The following is a 12,381-nucleotide window of genomic DNA, read 5'->3' on the forward strand; positions in this document are numbered from 1 at the left end:
AAGATAACTAGAATTATGACCTGATAACATACCAGGACATACCAGGATTTAGATTTTGGAACATCTATATTAATGATATCTACCCATGTAAGAAAATTTTACCATCACTTACGTGACCGTATTTCCCATGTAATATACTCAATAAATTCATTTAGTTTAGTATCTGTCTTTGGAATATTTCAGGGGCCCTTTGAAGCATCCCAAAGTTAGCTAAGGTCAGAAGAATTTTGGTTAGAATTTCACTTAGGCAAGTTTATAAGAGACATCAAAGTTTTAAAACACTATCAGACCATTAAAACACTATCAAATAAAATCATAGGTCACTGAAACAATACTTATCCAACTGAAGAGACAAAAGATTTTTAAGGTAAATACAGATCATTTAGAAGACAAATAAACTCATAATCGAGTATCCAAAGTAGCCCAAAATTTCCAGAAAGCTTTTCCCCTCTGAACAGAAGAGGAAACTCCAGCCCTGCACCAATCTACCTTGAATTACAAAGTTCACTTACCTAATTAAGTGTAATCCAATCTCAGTCTAATCATATCCAAAACTGTTCTCAGTCCTCCCTTTCCACAAACTTTGCACAATTTTCTGTACCTATTTAGTTTATTCTTCATTTTTCTTTTGCATTTAGAATTAATCAGCTTTAGGGCAAAAATCTCTTTTCCCTTAACACAATACATTTCCATTCTTCATACATTCTTTTGCTAAAAACACACATTCTGCTTTCCTTGCATACCAAAATATTTCCTTTATTTCCAGTAGGTAATTCCCAATCCTTAAAAACCTTGATTTCTAGCAAAAACTAAGAAGCAAGCAATTATGAACACACCAGTGTTTCTTGATGGATAAACTTATGAACGTTTCCTATAACCTCTAGAAGCATCCACTTTCTCATAGAGTATCTCTCCTCAATGTGCTACAAGATATGTCTAATAACCAAACATCTTTAGTTTTCAGCAATTAATGTTCCAGGATTTTATCTTACTTGAAATAATCTGGATATTCAGTGAATTCCATCATTTACCTTAGCAAAGTTCTAAAGTTTCAAGTTACCAAAAATCTGGAGAAACTATTTTAGGTAGATCCAAAACATTATTCCTAAAGAGTTCACCAGAAAACTCTTATTTATATTTTATAACTTGCAAAAACAATACACCAGGTTAATTCTGCTTACTGACGAACTTTGCAACAGACAAAATTAACTTACTGACCTTCAAAACACCTAGGTACAATAAAAACAAGATAGGTCTATTGGTTAAGCCAACAAGCTTAAGCTAGCTTTAATACCAGATATTAGTATGTACTGGATTACATGAACCTAAAATTCTACCTGGCCAGTTTTCTTCATACTTAGAAATATTTAATTTGCAAGCACTTACTTTTAAGTAAATTAGAGCTCTTTTATAAATTTTGGGAATACTATCTGGAGATAGAGACATATGTATAATTTGCACAGACATAAACAGACAAAACTAGAGATCTGAGGCTTGAAAACCTTAGTTATGAGTCAGGCATTACAATATAAACGTACTAGTTTATAACAGTGAAATAAGTTTATTTACTCAGATGATTAAGGCTTTACTATTTGTAGAAAAGACTTAAGATTTGTATTTGTCTATGACAAATCCTTAATGAAGCTGTGAATTTGCTTTTGGTGAAGGAGATTTTTTCAGAGGTTTGAGTTTAAAAAGGCTTCCTCCCCCTCCCCCCTTTTCCCCTTTGGTTTCAGATTCCATCTGATTGAGGTAATCAGGCTCAGTCTCAAGTCACTGTGGACTGTACTTCAAATTTTTGATTTGTTGAAATCTGCTAGATAGTTGCTTTTAACTCTCCTAAGAACCGATCTGCCACCTAAATGGTATAAAAAGATCTATTTGCCCAGCTACATTTTCTTTAGTTTTTTTCTTTCTTTCTTTTTTTTTTTTTAATGAATAAGAAGATTTCCAACTACACTGAAAATCAGGAATTCCGTATTCTAGAATTTTAGGGTTCAGTTCTTCAGGGCTTCAAAAGTTTGCACAAGGTATTCAACAAAGACCCTCTTTCTGAGGGTACACGTCAAACTCAGAGCAAAAAAACCCCTCTATTATTGTTTTTATGAACCCCAGAATATTAGCTCCCAGTTTCTAATATTTTGTGGGCTTAGGTAACAACACTACCAGTTTCCTTTAGTATGTTTAATTGATATCACCTTAGGGGTAGATGTATATGCCCCATCTTAAAGTAGGCAGGGGACACATTCCCCAGTGAGAATCAATGTCTATCACACGATCTAATTAGGTACAGGCGATGTAACCATGTCATACAAAGCCCATGGAAATACACCAGTTTTGGAAACTTTCATCTCAGTTTTATACCTTTAACTTCAGTTTTCAAGAGGACCCCATCATCAACAAGCCTTGGTCTTACTAGGAGTCCCAGAAGCTTTCCTTTTTATCCTCCAGCCATTTTATCTACTTTTTTGGTAAAAAGGCTTTGAGGTTCCCAGTGAGGAGCTGAACCAGGGGACTCAGGCCTTTGTAATCTTTTAACTTGATTAGTTGGCCTAACGTTGCCACAAGCGATTGCTGGTCAGGTATCTCAGTGTAATTTTTTCCAGTCTGCTAATTATATATGTATTGTTTAAACTAAGGTAAATATAGCAGACTTGGTTGGGGCCCTTCAAGGTTAAATGGAACAAAAGGACCCCTAATTGGTCCCCAACACTAGGTAGTATTGTATCAAACCTTTGTTTTAATCCTATTAATACCTGTTTTATCTACCCCATTTCTTGAGAACTACCTGAAGATTTTTTTTTTTTATCCTTTTGGAACAAGTCCCTTTAAAATGTTCGCCTTGTTGGCAAGAAGTCTTTAGACTGTCCATCAGCTTCTTACTTCCCTGTTAATCTAATTAACAATCTCATGTTTTATTAGCAACTGTAAGACTCACTAAGAGGAAGTCTAGACCACAAAAAATGTTTCCCGAACTTTGCTTATTTTAAACTAAGGGAATTTCTAGGTTATATACGTGTGTGTGTGTGTGTGTGTGTGTGTGTGTGCGCGCGTGTCTCCAGTGTTCTTGGGGGCTTTCTGGGAAGTCCCATGGACAGAAGAGCCTTGTGGGCTGCAGTCCATGGGGTCACAAAGATTTGGACATGACTGAGCACTCACACACAAACACATATATATATATAAAATCTTCTAATTTCCACATCTCCCCGCTACCACCCCGCAAAGGTACCAATAAAACAGCTGAGAGTTCTTTAAATATTTACCAATGTAAAACCTTCTCCAATTTAAAGGGTCCATCACCTGGCCACTGACAAGTAGTATCTTCATAGCAACTCACACAAATAAGATGCAAGACGTGTTCCCACAAGGGAGTGCTAAGCATGTAGCCTTCACAACATCTACAAAGGTTACTTCCCCAAAGTCTAAGAAAGCGAGGGGCCATCACTGTATAGGCAGGCAGAAGGAAGTGGAAGATGACCAAGGGGTGGGGCCCTTATGACGAACGTCCTTGAGAGCTGGCACAGCTGGACAAAAGGCCAGCTCGGAATTCCAGTCTATTCAACTGGCTGCCAAATGTACACCAAATGTGTGCCTTTTGGATAAGAGACTCAGGTCTCAAACCAGAGCAGGTGGGAAGGGGGATTGTGAGGAGGGACGCCTAAGTTCAGGTGGAATGTTTACATCTCAAACACACAGGGAGAAAAAAGCAAGTCCTTCCTAGAAAGGCTTTTGTTACTTTAAGGACAGAACTGTGAAAAGATGTTTTATCCAGCCGGATTTTCTCTAGCTGCGCACACACACAAAAATTAATTCTGTAACCTCTAAAGAATCTCAGTTTGGCCATCTTAAGGGCAAGATTTCCTTTAATTTCCTGTTATGTACTGGAAGTTTAAGTTCTGTATGTACATATTAAATCTTCCTAGTGTCTTTCAACGGAGGTTAAGCCAGGTATCTCTTCTTGCAAGTAAGGTTCTAAGAAAACCTGCTTCTTCAGGGAGGAGTTGAACCACCACCAAATAAAACTTAGTATCTTGCTCCTTGGAAGGAAAGCCATGACAAACCTAGACAATGTATTAAAGAGCAGAGACATCACTTTGCCAACAAAGGTCCATATAGTCAAAGCTATGATTTTTCCAGTAGTCATGTATGGATGTGAGAGTTGGACCATAAAGAAAGCTGTGTGTTTGTATGTTAGTTGGTCAATCATGTCCAACTCTTTGTGACCCCATAGACTGTAACCTGCCAGACTCCTCTGTCCATGGAGTTCTCCAGGCTAGAATACTGGAGTGCATTGCCATGCCCTTCTCCAGGGGATTTTCCTGACCCAGGGATTGAATACGGGTCTCCTGCATTGGTGGCTCAGAGGGTAAAGTGTCTGCCTGCAATGCGGGAGACCTGGGTTCGATTCCTGGGTTGGGAAGATCCCCTGGAGAAGGAAATGGCAATCCACTCCAGCACTCTTGCCTGGAAAATCCCATGGACGGAGGAGCCTGATAGGCTACAGTCCATGGGGTTGCAAAGAGTTGGACACGACTGAGCGACTTCACTTTCACTTTCTCCTGCATTGTAGGCAGATTCTTCACTGTCTGAGCCACAAAGGAAGTCCAAAGAAGGCTGAGTGCTGAAGAACCGATGCTTTCAAATTGTGGTGCTAGAGAAGACACATCAGAGTCCCTGAGACTGCAAGGAGATCAAACCAGTCAATCCTAAAGGAAATCAACCCTGACTATTCAGTGGGAGGACTGATGCTGAAGCTCCCACACTTAGGCCATCTGATGTCAAGAGCTGACTCTGGAAAAGACCCTGATGCTGGGAAAGATTGAGGGTAGAAGGAGACGGGGCAGCAGAGGATGAGATGGTTAGATAGCATTGCCACCTCAATGGTCATGAATAAAAAAAAAAAGTCATGAATCTAAGCAAACTCTGGGAGATAGTGGAGGACAGGAAGCCCTGGAGTGCTCCAGTCCCTGAAGTCACAAAGAGTCGGACATAACTTAGTGACTGAACAACAACAACAAAATCTCATCAGCTAATAACCAGGTATCTGAGACCTAAGAGAGACTCATCTAAACTCATCTGGACTTTTTGAGGAAGGGCAAACAGGATAAGGGGGCTTCTGCTGATACCAAAGCTCCCGTTCTTTGTAGAGTTCAAGAGAGGGAGAGAAGTCTGTTCTGGATCTCTTTGTTGGTTGCCGAAACTGTCAACTGGAAAACACACACACACACACCCTAAAAATGTAGAACTATATTTTGTACTGAGGACTGGAGCCTGGGAAGGCATCCCCTCAGGAAGCTCTGAGGGACTATTCCTAAGAGGGAAAGAGGAGACAGGATATATAGGAGTTTTGTTTCTTTCTTCTTTTTAAGTAAAATTAAGACAATATTCTACTGGGGAATATATGCAACAGATTTTTTTTTAATCTCTCCATATCTACCTCCGGTAGTAGCGTTTTATAGGCAAATTTTAAATGGACACAAATTTTTAAAAATAATGAAAGCCATGTTTTGCTTAGGGATACTATTATATATATACCGTACAGGTTATTTTACAGCAGATACTCGTCTGCCACATTTCAGATGACAGAATGCTAAGCAGTGAGCTTGGCGCTGTCCAGCTAGCTGTTTCTTGGCATCCACCCTGGAGAGTCTGTCGGTGTGTAAGGTCGAGACCATTTTGTCACCACCAAGTTTCTTCTCAGAGGTGACTCCACTGTGATAGAACATTCATCTTCTTAAGATGCAAGGCCTGGCAAAAAGCCTCCCACGAGTCCACTGGCTATAACAATGTTCTGTCTGACAAATTCTGTTGCTGCTTCTATTACATTACTGACTTCGGGTGCTGCCTTATTTGCTCGTTTCTTCATCCATCCTTTTGCTTTGTTTACATCTTTTTCACGTCTCTTCCAGTTGATCTGCACATAGCCACCGTCACCGGCCATCTGAAGGAGAAGAAAGCCACCACCTACCGCAGTGGCTGCAAGTTTTCGAACTTTCTGGAACAAAAATCCCGCACACCAGCCACTCACTCCACCCACTGCAATCTGGGTGGCTACTGAGTATTTTTCTACGATAGGTCCGGAGCTATGGGCAAACACTCGATTCCACCAGTGTTGTCTTCTGGCATACTCAGTTAAATCCAACACTTTGTAAGAGTCACCATCACTTTCATATTCTTGGGGAGGGAGGTGCCGGGTTGCCATGATACTGCCGCCGGCTGTACCAAGGTGGTCCCAACCCTCCCGCCTCTCCCCACTGCTTTAAAAACCGCTCTAGGCCCAGGTGGAAGTCTATGGTACGAGTTTTTGCTGAAAAAAATTTGTAGTCAAACATCAAAAGACTACTACTGATCACTCACATAGACACAAAAGACATCTTCAAGTTAACGATTTTAGTGCTTTTCTATGAATGGGAAGATGTAAGATTCTAGACCAACTGACATTATTTCTTTGATAGGCATCTTAAACACCCAGGGCCAGTATCCTGTTTTTCTCCATTCTGAATTCCCCTCAGGGTGTACCATCAGGGGCAGCTGCAGTGGCTAATGGCTTGATGGTGGACATTATTTGTTGTTTACTGAAATGGCAGGCAATGCTTTTTGGTCCGCATTTTCAATATTTCAGAACTTTTAGAATGAATGGCACAGAAGAGTTTCATTAGGCATATCTTCTTTTATGCTTTACTTCTTGAATTCTTATCACAACCCACCCCCACAATAAAACACAAAAGCATCCAACCTGTACTGAAACTTGTGTGTGCAATGAACATTTGATTCACACAGTATACAGGGGTGTCAATTACCAGAGAAAAACATTCTTTAAATTATTATTACAGCCCACCCTCTAAGTCCAACAATTGGTTATATGCTTCTAAGGCTTGATGTTTTATTCTTCACTTTTATTATTTTCCTCCATGGATGGAGATCCAAGCATACAACCAGAGTCCAGTTGACATAGGCATACTTTGGGGCTCCCTGTGATCTTTGTTGCTGGCTGAGCAGAATTATAATCAGGACTTCTTACATTTATAACAAACTTCACTCTTGTTCTCCACTCATTCTTCTAAAGGGAAAACATAATGACAGAGTTATCAAAATTGATACTTGGTGGTGTCAATGTGTTGCTTATTCCAGTGCCATTTGTATATAAGCCAAGTATGGGAAATTGGAAGGCTTTTTGTTTCATGCTTTCTGATATTGTTGCTCTTCTGTGTGAATGTAGCTGATCCTTGGGTGTTTCGTGCAAGATTGCACATTGGCTGGTTTCTGAGTTTAGTGGTTGTTTTTACTTTCATTTTCTTTGCCTCTCAGGCCTTTGGAATTTTTAATTTGAATAAGATTATTAGAATATTACTATTATTACATAATAACAAAGTCAATGTGTTCTAGAAATTTAAAGTACTTGACAGGCTGTAGAGCAAAGATTGGTATTAATCAGGATTGGAAGTGATTCTCGATTCAAGCATTTCCCACTTGTCACTTAATTCCTGCTGTTGCTGCTGCTGCTAAGTCGCTTCAGTCGTGTCCGACTCTCTGCAATCCCGTAGAAGGCAGCCCACCAGGCTCCCCGTCCCTGGGATTCTCCAGGCAAGAACACTGGAGTGGGTTGCCATTTCCTTCTCCAATGCAGGAAAGTGAAAAGTGAAAGTGAAGTCACTCAGTCGTGTCCGACTCTTAGCGACCCCATGGACTGCAGCCTACCAGGCTCCTCCATCCATGGGATTTTCCAGGCAAGAGTACTGGAGTGGGGTGCCATTGCCTCTCCACACTTAATTCCTATCAGCCTCTATTTTTCTCCATTAATAAAATAGGCAGGCTGCAGTCCATGGGGTCACTAAGAGTTGGACACGACTGAGCGACTTCACTTTCACTTTTCACTTTCATGCACTGGAGAAGGAAATGGCAACCCACTCCAGTGTTCTTGCCTGGAGAATCCCAGGGATGGGGGAGCCTGGTGGGCAGCTGTCTACGGGGTCGCACAGAGTCGGACACGACTGAAGTGACTTAGCAGCAGCAGCATTAAATAAAATACCTATAAAGTACCTAGCATATTACTTGTATCACGATGACAGTAAATATCAACTGCTATCGTTAAAACTGCCAGTGGCTTTTTGAAGCATATGAATGTTAAAATCACTACATATGGAAATGAGGTGTTTTTTTTTCTAATTGAATAAGGTTATTTCAGTTAGGAAGTTAGGAAAGTTATTTTAGTCTAATCTTTTTTATAATTTTAAGCCTTAAATTTGCAAATGTATTTTTGTTTGAGAGGTACTATATATTAGAAAAAGCATGCTGGTATGAATCTAAAAATCAATTACAGAGAGAAAAATGGGAAAAGCACAAACTCATGGAGAATAAACAACACGCTACTAAAACAAACAAAAAAAGGGTCAGTGAAGGAATCAAAGAGGAAGTCAGAAAATATCTGAAGACAAATGAAAATGAAAACACATTTTTCCAAAAATTTATGAGCTGCAACAAAAGTAGTTCTAAAGAGGGAAGTTTATAGCAATACAGACCTATCTCAAGAAAACAGAAAAAAATCTCAATTAACCTCATCTTGAAAAGAATAATAAGCAAAGCCCAGAGTCAACAGAGGAAGGAAATAACAATCAAAGGGAACCAGTAAAGCAGAGACCGGAACAACAATAGAAAATATCAATGCAGGAGGCTCAGCGGCAGCCTGAAACTACGCTGACTCAGTGGCAATAGCCCCATGTGGAGCTCAGAGGGGATCGGGTCCTTCCCTTAAGAGCAAGGCCCCAGCCCCAGGAAGCAGGGCAGAAGGAAGGGAGGAGGAGGGAAATCAGGGATGTCAGTCATCTCTGTCAGGCACGGGTGTTCTGGCTTTACTGAAGGAAATCATCCAGACAAGATGGTGGAATAGAAGGGCTTGAGTCCACCTCCTGTCTTGAAAACACCAAAATCATAGCCAACTTCTGAACAACCACTGAGAAAGCAGACTCAAACCTACCAGAAAAGATATTCTTTATCCAAAGGCAAAGTAGAAGCCACTATATTCTATAGGCCAAAAGTTGGGGTATTTTCATGGTATAATCAAATCCCATACCCAAACCCCATACCCCAAGATGGAAAATAATTATAACCCTGAGATTCTTCCCCAGGAGTGACAGCTCTGAGCCCCACATCAGGGTACACAGTCTGGGCGGGGGTGGGGGTAGGGTGTTCAGGCATTGGGAGGAGGAGTCCCCAGAGCATTTGGCTTTGATGGTCAGCGGGGCTTGAGTCCACAGGAAGCGGGGGAACAGGGACTCCACTCTTGGGGAGCACACACAAGGTTTCACATGCACTGGGACGCAGGCCAAAGCAGCGACTCCAGAGGGGTCTGGGCCAGACCCACCTGCAGGTCTTGAGGGTCTCCTAGGGAGGCAGCTGTGGCTCACTGTGGGGACGAGGACACTCAGGCAATACTCATTCACGAGCTCTCCCAAAAGTCACCATATTGACACTGAGGCCTGGCCCCAACTGACAGCCATTTGTAGAGACATGGATGGATCTCAGGATTATCATACTAAGTGAAGTAAGCCAGAGGACGCCAAATACCATATATCAGTTATATGTGGAATAAAAAAAAAGTACAAATAAACTTATGTAAGAAACAGAAATAAATAGACCCCCAGACATAGAAAACAAACTTATGGTGACCAAAGGGGAAAGGTTCAAGGGAGAGATAAATCAAGAGTTTGAGATTAAAATTCCTGTACACAGTACTACATATGAAATACATACCCAGAAATTCCGTGGCAGTCCAGTGCTTAGGATTCAACACTCTCACTGCCCAGGGCTTCAGTTCAATCCCTGGTCAGTGAACTAAGATCCCACATGCCATATGGTGCGGTCACAAAAATAACTAATTTTTTAAAGTTAATTAATTAATTAAATTAGACAACCAGCAAGGACCTGCTGCATGGCACAAGTATCTATATACTCCGTATTTTATAACCACCTATAAGGAAAAAGAATCTGAAAAAATATATATGTGTGTATAATAATCACTTTGCTATATACCTGAAACTAATACAACATTGTAAATCAACTATACTTCCATAAAAAACCAAAAATACCATTTCACTCGTGTGTGTGTGTGTGTGTGTGTGTGTGTGTGTGTGTGTGTATCAAAGTATATACTGTGAAAAAAAATTTTTTTAAGGAAACCATCCCACATGGTTTGTGGGTATGTAAATTGGTACAGCTATTATGGAAAATAGTATGCTGCTACTGCTGCTGCTGCTAAGTCGCTTCAGTCGTGTCCGACTCTGTGTGACCCCATAGACGGCAGCCCACCAGGCTCCCCCGTCCCTGGGATTCTCCAAGCAAGAACACTGGAGTGGGTTGCCATTTCCTCCTCCAATGTATGAAAGTGAAAAGTGAAAGTGAAGTCGCTCAGTCGTGTCCGACTCTTTGTGACCCCATGGACTGCAGCCTATCAGGCTCCTCCATCCATGGATTTTCCAGGCAAGAATACTGGAGTGGGGTGCCATTTTCTTCTCCAATGCATGAAAGTGAAAAGTGAAAATGAAGTCGCTCAGTCATGTCCAACCCTTAGTGACCCCATGGACTGCAGCCCACCAGGCTCCTCCATCCATGGGAGTTTCCAGGCAAGAGTACTGGAGCACAGGCGGCTGCGACAGGCATGCTAAGTGCGGCCAAGAGGAGCCACCCACGTCCGAGGTCAGGGGCAGAAGCCGGGAGGACCCCATGCCCGAAGGGCAGCGGCCAAGAGGAGTTACCCCACATCTGAGGTCAGGAGCAGCGGCCGAGAGTGCCAGGCTGCGATGGAGCAGGAATGGCCAAGAGGAGATACCGAGCATCTGAGGTCAGGAGTGGGCGGGGGCCAAGAGGAGATACCCAGCATCCGAGGTCAGGGGCGGCGACGAGAGGAGTTACCCCGCGTCCAAGGTCGGGGGCGGCACCGGGAGGAGATACCCCATGCCCCAAGCCAGAGGACAGGGGCAGCGGGCGGGAGGAGCTACCCCACGCCCCCACACCCGAGGCCAAGGGCGGCGGGTGGGAGGAGCAACCCCACACACGAGGCCAGGGTCGGTGGCCGGGAGGACCAACCCCACGTCCAAGGAGCCATGGCTGCTCGGGCACAGGAGGGCCTAGAGGAGCTATCCCACACTGAAGGTCAGGAAGGGTGGTGGTGAGGAGATACCCCTTGTCCAAGGTAAGGAGCAATGGCTGCGCTTTGCTGGAGCAGCTGTGAAGAGATACCCCACGCCCAAGATAAGAAAAACACAAGTAAGACGGTAGGTGTTGCAAGAGGGCATCAGAGGGCAAACACACTGAAACCATACTCACAGAAAACTAGTCAATCTAATCGCACTAGGACCACAGCCTTGTCTAACTCAATGAAACTAAGCCATGCCTGTGGGGCAACCCAAGACGGGCGGGTCATGGTGGAGAGATCTGACAGAATGTGGTCCACTGGAGAAGGGAATGGCAAACCACTTCAGTATTCTTGCCTTGAGAACCCCATGAACAGTATGAAAAGGCAAAATGATAGGATACTGAAAGAGGAACTCCCCAGGTCAGTAGGTGCCCAATATGCTACTGGAGATCAGTGGAGAAATAACTCCAGAAAGAATGAAGGGATGGAGCCAAAGCAAAAACAATACCCAGCTGTGGATGTGACTGGTGATAGAAGCAAGGTCCAATGCTGTAAAGAGCAATATTGCATAGGAACCTGGAATGTCAGGTCCATGAATCAAGGCAAATTGGAAGTGGTCAAACAAGAGATGGCAAGAGTGAATGTCGACATTCTAGGAATCAGCGAACTGAAATGGACTGGAACGGGTGAATTTAACTCAGATGACCATTATATCTACTACTGCGGGCAGAAATCCCTCAGAAGAAATGGAGTGGCCAGCATGGTCAACAAAAGAGTCCGAAATGCAGTACTTGGATGCAATCTCAAAAACGACAGAATGATCTCTGTTCGTTTCCAAGACAAACCATTCAATATCACAGTAATCCAAGTCTATGCCCCAACCAGTAACACTGAAGAAGCTGAACGGTTCTGTGAAAACCTACAAGACCTTTTAGAACTAACACCCAAAAAAGATATCCTTTTCATTATAGAGGACTGAAATGCAAAAGTAGGAAGTCAAGAAACACCTGGAGTAACAGGCAAATTTGGCCTTGGAATACAGAATGAAGCAGGGCAAAGACTCATAGAGTTTTGCCAAGAAAATGCACTGGTCATAACAAACATCCTCTTCCAACAACACAAGAGAAGACTCTATACATGGACATCACCAGATGGTCAACACCGAAATCAGATTGATTATATTCTTCACAGCCAAATATGGAGAAGCTCTATACAGTCAGCAAAAACAAGACCAGGAGCTGACTGTGGCT

The 12,381-nt window shown here is 42.5% G+C and overlaps 1 protein-coding gene across 1 annotated transcript; it reads right to left on the reverse strand.

The window, feature by feature from the left end:
* Window positions 1-5,590: 5,590 nt before the first annotated feature.
* On the reverse strand, window positions 5,591-6,202 carry LOC133251697 (FUN14 domain-containing protein 1-like). The gene has a single exon (XM_061424458.1). It carries the CDS (start codon window positions 6,200-6,202, stop codon window positions 5,735-5,737), a length of 468 nt encoding a protein of 155 aa, XP_061280442.1. The 3' UTR covers window positions 5,591-5,734.
* Window positions 6,203-12,381: the final 6,179 nt, after the last annotated feature.

This window comes from Bos javanicus, chromosome 7, assembly GCF_032452875.1.
Source record: "Bos javanicus breed banteng chromosome 7, ARS-OSU_banteng_1.0, whole genome shotgun sequence".
Classification (NCBI taxonomy): domain Eukaryota; kingdom Metazoa; phylum Chordata; class Mammalia; order Artiodactyla; family Bovidae; genus Bos; species Bos javanicus.

Excerpts from the sequence above, each read along its gene's own strand:
- LOC133251697 (XM_061424458.1), bottom strand. The coding sequence starts at position 6,202 with ATGGCAACCCGGCACCTCCCTCCCCAAGAATATGAAAGTGATGGTGAC.